This window comes from Suricata suricatta, chromosome 11 (genome assembly GCF_006229205.1).
Source record: "Suricata suricatta isolate VVHF042 chromosome 11, meerkat_22Aug2017_6uvM2_HiC, whole genome shotgun sequence".
NCBI classification, from domain to species: domain Eukaryota; kingdom Metazoa; phylum Chordata; class Mammalia; order Carnivora; family Herpestidae; genus Suricata; species Suricata suricatta.
Window position 1 is genome coordinate 37,754,236 of NC_043710.1, and position 15,779 is coordinate 37,770,014.

The 15,779-nt window shown below is 44.1% G+C and overlaps 1 protein-coding gene across 3 annotated transcripts in view; it reads right to left on the bottom strand.

Moving 5' to 3' along the window:
• The window catches only part of NELL1 (neural EGFL like 1), an 890,650-nt gene that overhangs the window by 803,953 nt on the left and 70,918 nt on the right, over positions 1-15,779 (bottom strand). For 2 of the 3 annotated variants that reach the window (XM_029914488.1, XM_029914486.1), the window contains exon 3: positions 7,047-7,197. In XM_029914488.1, the coding sequence (XP_029770348.1) occupies positions 7,047-7,197 (151 nt within the window). The remainder of the gene's footprint in view (positions 1-7,046; positions 7,198-15,779) is intronic. The other variant, XM_029914487.1, reaches the window with a different exon arrangement.

Below are 15,779 nucleotides of genomic sequence, written 5' to 3' on the forward strand. Positions count from 1 at the left end.
TAAAACTCATTTAGGAATTCAAGGACTGGGACATCCAAAACAACCTTGAAAAAGAGAAGTTGGAGGGCTCACACTTCTTAACATTAAAACTTACTAGAAAGTTACAATCATCCAAATAGTACCAGAAGGACATTGATCAATGGAATAGAATTCAGAGCTCAGAAATAAATCTCCCCATTTATAGTCCATTGATCTTTGACAAAGGAGCCAAGATCATTCACTGGGGGGAAAAAATACTCCGCACATGGTGCTGAACAACCGGTTATCCACCTGCAAAAAGATGAAGCTGGACCACTACTCTACACCAGACAGAAAACCTAACTTAAAATCTATCCAAGACTTAAAGAGCTAGCCTTATTAAACTTAAGTAAATCCTAGAAGGTTTTTTTCATGTTTATTTTTGAGAGAGAGACAGGGAGAGACTGACTGAGACTAAGCAGGGGACGGGCAGAGAGAGAGGAAAAGCAGGATCCAGGCTCTGAGCTGTCAGCCCAGAGCCCCACACAGGCCTCAAACTCACAAGCCCTGAGGTCATGACCTGAGCCGAAGTTGGACGCTTAACAGACTGAGCCACCCAGCCGCCGCACTCCTAGAAGTCTTAATGGCCTCATGAAAAATGGTTTCTCAGAACAAAGCAATAGCAACAAGAACAGAAAGAGAAAAAAAAAACGTATATTGGACATCCATTTTTAAACTTTGGGCTTCTGGGAAGTAGGACAATCAATAAAGTTGAAAAATCTAAGTCAGGTTTCTGAGAAAGGGACTTGAATCTCTAAGTATTACCAAATCATAAGACACCCAATTAGAATGGACAAATGACCTGAATAGTTATTTCTCCCAAGAAGATACATAAGCAGCCAATAAAATATGGAGATGCTCAACATCATTTTCCATCAAGAAATCCAATCAATTGGGGCTCCTGGGTGGCTCAGTCGGTTAAGCGTCACGTCTGGCTTCAGCTCAGGTCATGATCTCACTGTCTGTGAGTTCGAGCCCCCATGTCAGGCTCTGTGTTGGCAGCTCAGAGCCTGGAGCCTGCTTCCAATTCTGCGTCTCTCCCCCCTCTCTCTGCCCCTACCCCACTCATGCTTGCTGTCTCTCTCAAAAAACAAACAAACAGGGGCACCTGGGTGGCTCAGTCGGTTAAGCCTCCGACTTCGGCTCAGGTCAGATCTCACGTTTGTGGGTTCAAGCCCACAACTGTCAGCTGTGCTGACAGCTAGCTCAGAGGCTGGAGCCTGCTTCCAGTTCTGTGTCTCCTTCTCTCTCTGCCCCTCCCCCTCTCATGCTCTGTCTCTCTCTGTATCAAAAATAAATAAAACATTAAAAAAAGAAACAAACATTAAAAATTTAAAAAAGAAAGAAGAAATTCAACTCAAAACCATCGTGAGGGGTCACGTCACACCTATGAAAGAGAAAGACAGTTAACTACTTTATGTGTGTATATATATGTATGTATGTAAGTAAAGAACTGCAGCTCTCATACACTGCTGGTGGGAATGTGAAATGGTACAGGTCCTTTGGCAAACACTTTGGCAACTTAGCGGGTAAACAGAGTTGCCACTTGATCCAGCTATTCTACCTCTAGTTATACACCCAAGAAACCACAAACCTATGTCCACACAAAAACTTGTACATGGAAGTACACAACAGCATTATTCATAATCACCAAAAACTGGGCAGGGAGGGAAATTCCAGGTGCAACTCATATATAAAACACGGTATACCCAAACATGCAATATTCTACAATTAAAAAAAAAAATGAACTACTGACACACACCATCACCATGAAAGAACCAAGAACACATTCTAAATGACAGCCAGTCACAAATACCACATATTGTAGGGTTCCATTTATGTGAAATGGCCGAAATAGGCAAATCCAGAGCCAGGGAATAGAGGCGTGTTTGCTGGCTTACTAATGGGCAGGCTCATGAGTGACAGCTTAAGGGGGGAGAATTCTCTTGGAGGTAATGGAAATTTGTAAAGGATTGCGTTAAATGCACAACTCTGAGTATACTAACAAAAAAAAAAAAAAACAGTAAAAAGTTTTTATAAATTATCTAGAAATCTAAGTGCCCATTTCCCAATTGTTGCAAATACATATTTAATTCATTTGAATCATGAGTGATACAATGAGGATCACATGGTTAAGAACCATAAAAAGAATCCAGGTAGACTCACTTTCCAGTCTGCCAGATCCCTGAGAGATTCCAGTTTGTTTATCCAATCTACCAGGTCCCAAAACCCTGTTATGAATCAAAAACCTCAAATCCTTGGTCATCATTTACACCTGGTCAGATATCCATGAAAATGTCTCCAAGATAATTTGCTCCTCTAGACAGTTATCCTAATAAACAATAATAGACCTGAAAAATGACTGAAGATTCTCTATTATAGATGGAACACTGCTGGCTTATAATAAATTGCCTAATTCTTAAATATATCAGATGTTCCTCTTCCATACCACAGATCTCCTTAACTAGATGAACATCTCCTTAAGGGTGGAAACCAGGTTTTCATTATTACCCATAGCCATTATCTTATAGATTCAGTCAATTCCCTTTTTATCTATTTATTGGGGGGTGTGCGAGGAGGGGAAAGCAAGCAGGGGAGAAGCAAAGAGAATCTCAAGCTGGCTTCATGCTGTCAGTGCACAGTCTGACACAGGGTTTGATCTCACACACCATTCAATCATGCCCTGAGCCAAAATCTAGAGCCAAATGCTTAACCAACTGAGACATCCAGGTGCCCTAATTCAGCCAATTCTTTATTATTTTAAATATTTATTTAGTTGAGAAACAGAGTACAAGCAGGGGCAGGGTTGGGGGGATAGAGAGGGAGAGGGAGACACAGAATCTGAAGCAGGCTCCAGGCTCTCAGCTGTCAGCACAGGGTCCTATGCTGGGCTCAACCCATGAACTGCAAGATCATGATGTGAGCTAAAGTTGGATGTTTAACCAACTGAACCATCCAGGCACCTTTCCAATTCTTTATACTTTGCCTTGATTAGAGCAAAAACAAACAAGGAAGAAGGCACCAAGAACTCCAAAGAAGAGGGAAATTTTCTGTATCTGCATGTATATTGTTTTTCAATCAAGACCTGAGGTTATCCTAGTACAATGAAAAATGATCAGATGATTCTCTATTCAATGATGCTCAGGTTCTATTAGAAACCTGCTAGGAAGAGAAGGTGGCATGAGATGATTCTGTGGTAACACATGTTTTTGAGATTTTTTTTAAACCTTCACTAAAAGGAATTCTGTTTTTTTCCAAAGATTTCAAAAGAGAAAAACCCCAAAAGTAGCTTTAAAATTTATGCTTAGACAAGATGAAATGTGTACTTGATAAAAGCAGGCTACTTCGCTTACACAATCCTCCTTCACCCTTACAGCAACCTGCTAAGTAGATTACCACCTCCCTTGACTGACTAGGAAACTACGCTGAGACATGAACAGTGCCAGAGAGCTCGAACTAGACCTCCAGCCTCCACCACTTCAACTCTGAAGTCTGTGCTCATTCTACTACAGCAGTTGGCCATTCTACTGGCTTCTTGCCTGCCTTGGGACATTCCCTCTCTACTTTAATTGAGATTAAAGATCCTCTACATTCCACTTTCAGACACTTAGATGGGCCTCCTACGGAGGTGGCCCTCACCCCCAAACCCACCATGTTGCCCCAGTGGAACAAGCACATCACCCTTTCATGTCTGTGAAGTGGAGACTGGCTTGACACCTCCACCTGTGAGTAGCAAGAACCTACACCTCCTCCTCATCTACACCACACTTGGCCTCAAAGCCATACCTGCCCTCCAACCCATCCTACCTTTTTTTCTGGGCCCACCCACAAACAGCCATTTTATTATAGTGGCAACATCCCTTCAGAAGGTTCAGGGTCCATCACATCCCTTTGAGGTTGAGGTCAAACTGAACCATTGAGAAGAGAAGTTTTGGTCCTCATCTCTGCCAAAGATGTACATGGAGACCCTCTGCTGCAGCAAAATTGGTCCATTCTCTGCACCTCTCCACCCTTCCCCCAAAATTTCCATTTTCCTGCATTTCTCCAGTGACTGCCCACACCGTCCTTCCTGTGTAACACATCCTTCTGCTTCCCTGACCTGCCAGAATTCTGGCCCTGCCCAGAGCCATCACTCTGTGTGATCTTCCTGGACCACTGACCTCATGTATTCAGAGCCTTTACATAGTTTTTGGCTCAGTTCGGTCAACCTAAATAGGTAAGAGAAGGTTTATCAGAACTCCGGTTCCCCAGAAAGAGACTGACACATGAATTTGAGAGAAAGTGATTTCATAAGGAAGTGTTCCCAGGAGCAGAGAGGAGGGATGGAAGGAGCAGGACATGGAAACCTTAGCCTACCTCCCTGCCAGGTAGCACTTGAGGATTCAAACTTCAGAGCTGGTCTGGCCTTAAAGCCTCCAGGGCAAGAGAACTAGGCTTCCAACTCCCAAACTCTGTCAATCATAGACTACAGGCTGCCTGGGGGATAAGTGAACTCCCAGACACTTCTGTTCTCTGTATAGTGGCTACAGAGGCCAAGAGGCAGGGCTCCGAAGGAAGTTAGTGCCAGCCTTCAGGAGCAAAGCCCATAGAAACCAGGCAAAGGGAGCACAGAACCTATAGGAGCCCTGAGGGGAGAGCACCTACCATGTCTGCTCCAAGGTCAAGGTAGGGCCAGTTTCACAGGCACATGACCAGTGGGGTTGCACAAGGTCCTGCACTCTGAAGGGTCCCACTCTGCCATCACCATCTTGAAATTCTCCGTAATTTTGCCTTTGACTTTGTGCTTTGTAAATCAAGTCCCAAGAGAGGATGGAGCACACAGTGGGCACTGGGAGCTTCTGTTCCTGGGCAGCTCCACCTCCCACCTCCCTGGACAGGTTCTTGGTCACAGGCTTCGCTGCTCCCAGGTATCCAGCCCACGGTACACGTAGGCTGTGGACTACTAAAATTAGTATTAAAAACTAAAATTGACCAAGAGGCTCTAATTCAAGATGGCACTGCAGGAAGATTCTGAATTCAATTCTTCCCACAGACATGTGGAGTCTACAGCTACATCTGGGACCATTGCTTCTGGAAAAAGACTGAAGTCCAGCTGAGCTCAGTGAGCAAATGAGGAAAAAAGCATCCACACGGGAGCAGGTAGGAGAGGCTGCAACACCACCTCACCATAAACCCTACCCTCGGCACCGAGACCCGCAATCAGGAGTGAACTCAAAACCCAGAGCTTCTACCATAGAGGCGAAGGTTTGAACTCCACTTTGGGTGGCCCGACTTTGAAGACCTGTACTTCTGAGACAAGCCCCCCAAATTTCCAGGGGCTCATGCCCACGAGCCCCCTAAGGCTATTATCTGAGGAACCACTCTTTAAGGGCTTCTGCACTCAGACTCTTGAGGTCAGGGCCCAGCTCACTGAAGCTGATCTGCCCAGACTCTGAGGGAAATCTGCTCATTTGCTTATATTAAAGCATTGCCCTGAGGAGGTGGCATCTAATTTAACACAGCCAGGAGCCTGTGGGAATACTTTCCAGGGCCAAGGCTCTTCCACCCTCTTCCGCTCCTCCTCTGCTGTGCTCCAGCCAGCAGATGCCTCCTCACACCTCCCTCTGCCACATCCTGAGTACCACCCTCTCCCAGAAGGGAGTTTTTACACTCATCTGGTGCCTCAGATTTTTTGTGGCTGCTGCTCAGGGGACACTACTTGATCAACTGGCTCTAAAACCCACAGGGAGTTTGCATTCTCAGATCCCATGAGACTTTGACAATGGGAGAGAGGTCTTGGCAGACTATCGCCCCCAGGGCACTGTCCGGACAGCAGACAGAAACATACAGCCAAGTCGTTCTGAGAAAGAGGCCTATTTCTTTGCCCGTGCTTTGGCCTGGGGGCAGGCTTCTGGATTGGCATACTTTAGAGGCCTCTGGAGGAGGCTCACAGAGTGGAGGCTAGTGGACAGAATCTTTGCCCTCTCCCTGGCTACCACTCATCATTCTCTCTGAAAGCTTCTATACTTGTCTTAGATTATCATTAAACTCCCAAAAGAGAATCTTCTTTCCTCAAACCTAAACCTCTTATATGGCTTCCCATTATCTATAGAGACTTTAGGGGTGCCTGGGTGGCTCAGTCGGTTGAATGTTCAACTTTGGCTCAGGTCATGATCTCACAGTCCGTGGGTTCAAACCCCGCATCAGGCTCTGTTCTGACAGCTCAGAGCCTGGAGCCTGTTTCAGATTCTGTGTCTCCCTTTCCCTTTCCCTCCTTCCCCCTCCCTCCCCCTCCCTCTCTCTGCTCCTCCCCTGCTCACTCTCCGTCTCTCTCTCAAAATAAAGACATAAAAAATTAAAAAAAAAAAAAAGACTTTAGCCCAAGCTTTTCAACATGGTCTGAAAGCTTTGAGACGATCTAGTTTCTACCTACCTCCATAGTACCACCCCTCACTGCCCACCTCAAGCTCCTCAGCTTCCCCCAATACACACAATGTGCCAATCACTGACCCCACCCCACCCTTTTCCTTCCCAAAATCCTAACAACCTATTTCTGGAATGCTGTTCTTCCCACCTCTTACTCCTCCTCATTCAGGGTGTCCAATATTCACCTTTCTTTATACAACCACAATCCTTTCTGAAGCCTACTAGCCTATGTGATCCTTAGAACAGAAATTCTGTATTATTCACCTTAGTATTCCTGTGTCCAGCACAGTTCCTGCATAGAGTAAACACCCAATGATGCTTATTGAAGGTTGTTAAATAGAACTTTCATGATGATTTCAATGGGACATAGCATGTGGCTTCATGAGGGCAAAGTCTACCAGAAGACAGAAGATAGGCAAGCAAGACACTTGTGAGTGGTCCTTGGAGAGTCAACAAGAAAACCATTTTGCCAAAAGTTCTTAGGGCAAAGAAAAGCCACCAATGTGTTCAACAGCAACAAGGCCTCAGCTAGCGGCGTGTTCCATTAAGGATACAACCTCCAAACTCCAAGGCATGTTGTATAGTCCATCAATTCTAGAGACATTTGCAAAAGTACAGCTTACCTGTGTTCCAGCTCTCGAATGGAAAGGATCACTCCTGAAGTCAATGGCTTTTGCTGTACGGTGGCCACAAAGGTGAATTCGCTCTTATTTCGGAAGAGCTGGACTAATTTCTCACTCACATGAGGGGCTGCATGGATCTCTCTTTCTGTATCTAGGAGTCAAGAAGGGAAAACAGAAACAGATGGGAACCAAGAGAACAAGGAAGAGAAAAACAGAATAGAGAAAGAAGGAGGAAAAGAAGGAAAAGATGCAGTTAAAAATGTCCACAGGACTCACGTCCATCTCTCATCCCCCTCGACTTGCCACTCACCAATACTTTGTTTTCAGGCACCATCCACCACTTCATACAGCAGCAGCATTGATTCAATGCAAAACCCAGACATGCCACCTCTGTCACTGTACTCCCTTGTCACTTTGACAAGTTCACAATTGGCCAGTTATTTTCTGACAAATTTTGACAGGACACTGAACAATGTGGCCTGCTACAAACAGATAAAGTTGCTGTTAAAAAAAAAAAAAAAAAAAAAAAAAAAAAGGTGAGAGACAGGGGCGCCTGGGTGGCTCAGTCAGTTAAGCCTCTGACATCAGCTCAGGTCATCATCTCACAGTTCCTGGGTTTGAGCCCTGCATCCGCCTCTGTGCTGACAGCTCAGAGCCTGGCGCCTGCTTCAGATTCGGTCTCCCTCTCTCTCTCTCTCTGCCCCTCCCCCACTTGGTCTCTCTCTCAAACACTTAAAAATTAAAAAAAAAAAAATGGTGAAAGACAATCAGATAAATGGATCCTAAATTCATAGAACACCGTGTTTAGCTAAATCCAAATGTCACTCAGCAGCTTCCAATTTCACTTTTCCCCGTGGACTCCATTTCTTACGCAGCACAATTTGTAGAGGGAAAGTTGTCCTTGTGTTGTATGCAGCAGAGATTTACTAGTGTTAATAATGGCAGACAACTCCTTTTTTGCTTAAAGAATACAAGGCATGTTCATGATCCATAAGTGTGCCTGGAATTTCTCTGTAAACAAGGGCTAGATGATCCTGCTCATGAAACATTAAAGTTGAGGCCAATTCAGCAGGCCCGGAGGGATGCGGGTCCAGCTAACACTGCTCCTGGCCACGACTCTCCTCCTATAAATTCCACGTGATGAAACATTCATCATTTCATAATCAGTCTCCCTTATCATGATAAACTAGGCACTCTCATTATTTTACACTATACTTCCTCAAATCAGAAACCAGCCACCAACAGAATTAGAGCCAACTATTCAGAGATGACAAACGGATACCAAAGGCATGTCTGGTGGCCTTTTCTCATCCTCTTTAGGAGAGCTACTCGGTTATTCTCCAAGAGTCTGAAAAAGACAGACCTTCAAAACCTGTGTTGCCCAAGCAACATCACAGACTATATAGACCTTGAAGAACCTAATCCTAAAGCGTAGCTTCTAGGGCACCTGGGTGGCTCGGTCAGTTGGGCATCTGGCTCTTGATTTCAGCTCAGGTCATGATCCCAGAATCATGGGATCAAGCCCCACATTGGGCCAAGCTTGCTCAGCATGGAGCCTGTTTAAGATTCGCTCTCGCTGCCTCTGGCCCCTCCCTCTTTTGAGTACAAGCTCTAAATTTAAAAAAAATAATAATTTTTTTAAATAACATGAAGAATGGCTTCTAACAAAAAAATCCTCAAGTTCCTAACTTTAGGCCTCAGTCTCCTCATCTACAAAATGGGGTAGTGGTGAACTATGTCATCTCTCAGGGCCTCTCCATCCTAGTGTAATTCTATAAATTGCTGTTTGAAGTTTATAGCAAAAAAAAAAAAAAAAAAAACAAAAAACAAAAACCACCACCATCTTCCAGACGGTGAAGTCTAGCACAAGGTGGGAAGCAAGACTGGTCCTCTCCCATGGGGGCACCTAACCCAGGCAGAGCACCCTACCAACATAAAACCTACCTGGACATTTGCTTCTTTACCCAAACAAAGTCCTTAGTACTTTACGATTAAGCGGCAAGCTTCCACCTTTTGTCAAAAAGCAGAGATAAGAGCCACTCAGGGAATGTTTCTATACCTTCTCCAAAAACCCAAAGACTTGGCAAGATGATATTCAAGATCTATTAAACATATGAGCTAATCACTTTGTAAACTAGAGATTGTTAGTGAATGTTTGTTAACATTTTTATTACTGCCGGGTAAAAGTCCTACTAAATTCCTCCTAGAATTTAGTGCTAGAAAAAAGAAAAAAAAAAAAAACACATTTGGCTCTTGAGGTTAACTTACATTTTACTTTTTCCCTTTTTGCTATTTCTTTATTCATCAGTTAGGAATTAGCTGATTGGCAGTGTTAGCCCAGAGAGCTCCTTAGATGATGCTAAAGCTTGAGCCCAAAGCAAAACGAGCAATGTTCAATCAGCCATGATATTTAGAACACTTTAGCCCAGCAGGCATATCAGTGGGGAGTGTCCTCACCTCTCACTGCACTCTCTCAGGCATCATCCCAGCACCACTGGCCCACGACACCCCAACCTCACCCTTAAGCAGCAGGCACATCTTCAATATCCTTAAAATCTCCATATGAAGGTCTAAATAAGCACTTCAAAATTACATATACCTATGACAGAGCTCTTGTTATTCCCCCCAACCCTCTATTTTCTCAAGTTCCCAGTCTTAACAAATGGGACCACTCAGTTCAAGCCAAAAAGACCAGAACTTGTCCCCGAGTCTTCCCTTTTCCTCCACCCTCCAGATCCAACTCAAGGGCAAATTGTGAGGGCTTCCATGTCTGGAATCCATACACTTTCTCCCAACTCCACTCTGAAACTCTGGTCCAAGCTGCCACCCTCTCTTAGTGGGGCACCTCCAACAGCTTCCTAACTGGTCTTTCGGCTTCCGTACTTCCTTCTCTTCTCCATCCCACACAGCAGCCCCAAGAGCTCATTTGAAAGCTTACATCAGCATCCTTTCAGACTCTTGCTAAAAACCCTCCAATGGCTTCCCAGTCCTTCCAGGATAAAAATCCAGGCTTTTTAGCATGGCCTGCAAGGTCACACACCAATTGACTCTTGCCAACCTTCCCCACCCAATTTCATACCCTTCTTTCATACCCAAGTCCACTCCTGTGCCTCAGGGTCTTTGCACTACTCTTCCTTGTTCCCCACAGAGCTCCTCCCCCACCCTTCTCACGCCTGGCTCCTTCAGCTCTTACTGAAATTTCAGCCTCCTGGTCACTCCCTCCAAAGCAGGTTTCCCATGGATATTGAACACACCACTCCGGTTATTTTCTCCATACCACTTAATTATTATAATCCGTGTTTCCCTTCTATTACTCATGATTTTTTTTTTTTACCATTTTTCTTCCCCTCTAGACTAGAAGCTCCACAAGGACAGGCACACTCGTTCATTCACTGTTGTATCCACAGCTCTCAGTGGTGGCATGAAACAGGCATCCAGTACAGACTTACTGAATTTCTGTTCCATTTATTTTTATCATGCATATTATCATTTCAAAAAACTGCAAATATTACAGTTAGAAACCAGAAAGATACCCTTTGGAAAAGGAGAAGATAAACAGATACTTGTCAAGGGGTCAGTGGCTATCAAATTAAAGAAAATCAAGTTCGGTGCCAATTCAGCCCCTCCCAGTTATAGGACACCCCACCTAACAGTCTAGTCCTACTGAACCACGCTGCTGCTCACCAGACCCTCCCGCAGAACTGAACATTTCCTCTGCCAGCTTCTCACTTCTTTTTGTAAATGACTGGCACAGCGAAATAGAGATATCCCATTAGTACTCACCAGAGTGAAATATTAAAAAAACATCTATTTTCAAACAATGAGACTTTATGTGCATTCTCATTTACAGAAAAGCTCTCTCAAGTAAATGTTTACCATAATTCAACTGCTAAACACACCAGATAGTAATCTCACTTATTACAACATATAAACAAGAACACTGGACTCGTTTTCAAGAGACTCAAGACCACCAAATTCTATAGGCAACTAGCTATGTGACCTTGGACAAGACACTTAACCTCTAGGAGTCTCACACTCTCTATCTGAAAACTGAGATGACTGGAGATCAGGGAGTTCAAGTTCTTTCCAGGCCTCAACATTCCATTTCTATTCATCAGTTTACCCTCTTCCTAGTCACCTAGCAAAAGAGGGTACTGAAGGCGTTTTCTACATATGAAACAACTAGATTCTACCATTTCTCTCCTCTGCTCATTTTCCAAATCAACATAAACATAAAGTTGTCAATTACTGGAACCAGAGACACTTTGTAGTAACCGTTTCTTTTCCCCCTGGAGTTAAAAAAGCAACCAATGAAAGCCAATTAAGGAGAATCTACAGTGAATATTGTACTGCCATATGCAACCATTAATGTGCTTGCTGTATTACTTTAGAATATTCAATTCTGCTAGTGAGAACAAGAAAACCAAGTGGGATGAATAAAGCTCACAGGGAGCGTTAAATATAGACAGCAAGTTAGAAATCTGTGAAACGTGTTAAACATAGATCAAATAAATGAAACGTAAGTGTGCTGAACATAGATAAAAAGTATGGAGTAAGCATGTTACCTATAAATAGAATGGGGCGGGGGGGGGGAACCAAGTCATGACATACAAAATCACACCACCTTCAGGATGGCAGCTATATCATCCCTAAATTAGATACCCATCTTTGACATTCATTCCATTCCCATTCTGACCCCACATGTACTCTGCCTGAACAATGCTAATCAAACCCATCCCTGCTCACCTGATTAACTGGTAACTCAAGTTGGGACCAGGAGTACTTGCCCATTCCAAGACAGGCTACACGGTGGCACCTGGCACCTCCCACCTGCTGAAACTCCCCCCTGCCACTCTTTATAGAACCTCCGCTCCTATCCATATAACAGCAAAGAAGCTGATGGGGCAAAGACTGAATACATGAACAGTGCAAGACCCAGGAATCCGGTGGAGTGGCCCAACCTTCGCCCAGCTTGTACTCTATACTCCCTACTCCATTTCTTTCCCCTGCTTCTTCCTGCACATTTTGACTTTACTCAATTAGCCACATGATTCAACCATCTGGATTTGGTTGGTGAGGCGGTTTTGCGACCTCCAGGAACATCCTTGGGAGTGCACCACAGCATCAGGGTAATCTCCCATACAACCACCACTTACAGTGAACATTTTACACTTGAAAATAAATGGCATTCCGAACATCCAGGAATTTTGCACGATCTAGTTAGGAAGTGCTACATCAGCAGCAAGGGTTAAGTGTTTTCTTTCCTAGGATGAAAGAGCTCTACCTAGTCATTTTTAAAGGCTAAAAGTGTGAATGTGATGATTAAGCATCAGATTAATGCTGGGTGAAGGGAGGAGGTTAAAGAAATTAAATGATGATATTCACACACTCTTGTCTGCCAGATACAGAAGCAACTTCATTTCCTTTTTGCCAGAAGACAGGGTGAGGACTGTGATGGTCAAATATACCTGTGTTTTCTCTGTGCCGGGCACTGTGCTTGCTGGGCACCAGGGAAACCAGTGTAAATACAGTTCCCGCCTTTGAGGGTAGCTGTGGGAGCAAGGTGGCCCCCTGCAGACCACAGGTAGAGCAGGACAGTGCTCAATGGAAGGAGGGGTCAGTGGAGGCTGGGAAGAACATGGTGGAAGAGAGATCTTTCAGCCAGAGTCCAAAAAGATGACTAAGTGTAGCAGGCAGGAGAGAGAGAATACTCATTGCAAGATGGTTGTGCAGATGTCAACACTCATGTGTTTTCCATTATCCTGGCATTTTTCTTTCTCTGCAAGCATCACTCTGACTGAAAGTCCAATAGCACAGCAGCTACTCAACCCAATACTGGAGGAAACTCTCCATTGATTGGCGAGTGCAGGGGGGAACAAGAACAGCAGCAGCCAGAAACATGACAGAACAAACACCCAGGCAGCCCATTTCAGCCTTGACAGATAGAAGATTTAGGGGAAACCTTAGTAATGCCAACATGTTTACACAGAGAACCTCTCGTATGGTGCAATCCAGATAGAGATGCAGCACGTCCTTCTAGCCTGCATCCCATGTAAGCTTGTAGTAAGATTGGCCCCAAAAGGTAAAGTAACACTTGTCAACTCAAAACGGCAGGTGATTTTTCATTTCTGAGCAGAGGAAGTTGGCCAATTCATAACTGCCAACTGTCCATGGGGCAACTCCTGTGGTGGGGAGGAGGAAAGACATTCCACCTTTAGGTCCTGGAGCCCTTCTTTAAAAAGTCTGAGGTGATGATCCCAGCAGCTTTTAAAGAAGCTGAAATTACCATCAGAAAGTAGTGGGGATGGTAGGAGACTCCCCGTCAATGTGTAAGGGATTTCTACCTCCACTAGAAAATTCACAATGACATCTCATTGAACCTCCATTAGCTCCAGAAGCCAGAATGATAAGTAAACATATACAGCTCATTGTGGTACCAAGTGCCGGGCTAACTGCTTTGCATGTTATCACTTACAGTAACCTTAGGAGTCCGAACAGTTATTTTTCCTCCTTCATAAACAAGGATACTAAAGCTTACAGAATTTAATTTTCTAGAAGACACTGGGCTAGGCGGCCACGGGGAGATTCCAATCTGGCAAGCTGGTCTCTCAAGCTCTACCCATCACTCTGCTACTTCTACCATTCACCCAGGTGCACGATACCGGTGCTCGCTTTTCACGGAAAAGGGGCAAAGCATCATCATATACCCAGTGCCTGACAGTTTGTAGTCCCTTGGGAAATATTTATGAGCAGTCTATTTGCACAATCCCTGAACTAAGTATCAATATCTCCCCACCCATTTTACAGGTGAAGAAATGGAGGTACAAGAGTTTGAAAGCGTTACAAAGCAAGTGAATGGTGAGAAAAATGGAGTCTCGCCACAGCAGAGTCCTCCCTGATACACCATGGCATTTGCCTGGTACCCTCCCCTACTTTTTCTTCCTCCTCTTTCGCTGCTCCCACCCCTCCTCACTCCTGCACCAGCCACACAAGCCTTTGTCTTCCTCCCAGGGCAGGGGTTCCTCCACACTTTGCACATTCTTCTTCTCCCTCTCCATTCTCTCTTCTCTTGTTTACCAGCCTAACTGCTACTCCTTCAGGCCAACTCAGGTTCCTGTGTTAGGTGCTCCTTATCAGAGCCATCAAGGTTTTGGGTGTGAAACCATTTTATTGTGCATAATCATTTCATTAACAGCCTTCATGCCCACCAGACTGTAAATCGCATGAGGAATGGTTTATCAATAGATACTCCACTCTCTGCACAGTGCCTGGCACACCGTGGAGCCTCCAATGTTTTTTGCCTTAATAATCTATCTTGACCCTCAAGTCCGGATCACAGTGTAACAAAGCAGGCTTACCAAAGACACTCAACTGGAACCCCAACCTGTTGGACAAAAAGCACATTAAAATAACAAGCTGCCTAAAGAATAATTAAGCTAGCTGAGCAGCCCCAACTTCACTGGGGGACTCAACCTAAGGAATCCTGTGACATGTTTTTCATAATTACCGTGTGGCTCTCTTAGAAGACATTCTGGTGCCTCCTTAATTTTATTTATTAGATAGGCATGGTAAGGCAGCTAAAGCTCTTCTTGTAAACGTTTAAGAATACCAGTAAGATCAATCAAGGAGTCCACTTGTCACTAAGAAATTAGCATACCAAGATCACTCCTTCTCTTTAGGCTTCCTCCCCACACTGGCACTGCCACCTACCTGTGATCAAGCCTCCTCCCTGGTCTACATCCCCCACCCTCCATCTCAGTGGGACACCTCAGAATATAGATAGATAAAGCATGAATGCCCCTTTATCTAAATGCCAGGGCAGGAAAACAAAAGGCTGACGAAAAGATGTCAATATGATTAAAACTGTTATAGAAGATTTGGACTTCGCTTATTAGACATGGAAGTCATGGGGATGAAACATACAGCATGGTGACTCTAATACTGTAGTGTAGATTTCAAAGTGGATAAACATAGATTTTAAAAGTTCTCATCCCAAGAAAACAATAGTTGTAGGGGCATCTGGGTGGCTCAGTCAGCTAAATGTCCAACTCTTGGTTTTGGCTCACATCATGATCTCACAGTTCATGAGTTCAAGCCCTGCACTGTCAGTGCAGAGCCTGTTTGGGATTCTCTCTCTCCCTCTCTCTGCCATTCCCTCACTTGCACAGTGTCTCAAAAATAAACTTAAAAAAAACTAACTGTCACAATGGGTGTTAACTTATTATCTAATTATTTTGCAATACCTACAGATATCAGATCATCATATGGTACACCTGAAACTGGTAGGTTATCAATTACATCTCCATTTCCCTGGAGGGGAAAAAAGACTGCATTGTATGCCAAAGCAGCTATCTAACGGTAAGGAATAGTTTAGACTACATTCACCCAATGGAAAATTATGTAGAGAACAAAGGTAAAGTATTAGAACACAGGAAATAACTAAGCCATAATGTCAAACATGCACACACGTATGGCCTATCAAGTACATATGAAGATTTATTTTGAGGAACACATGGCAGAGAGACAGGAATGGCCATCCATCAAGAGGTCAATAATCAGGAGCTAATGTGAAATTTCTTCTTCTCACAGATCTCAGTTTTTCTTATCAGAATTCTCAGAAGTATGCTAAAATATTAAAGTACATTACAGAAACGGTGCAGAAACAGTAAGAGCATCCTACAGAAGAAAATAAGCACCAATCGCCTTGCTTTTTAATCACATTAATTGTGTCTC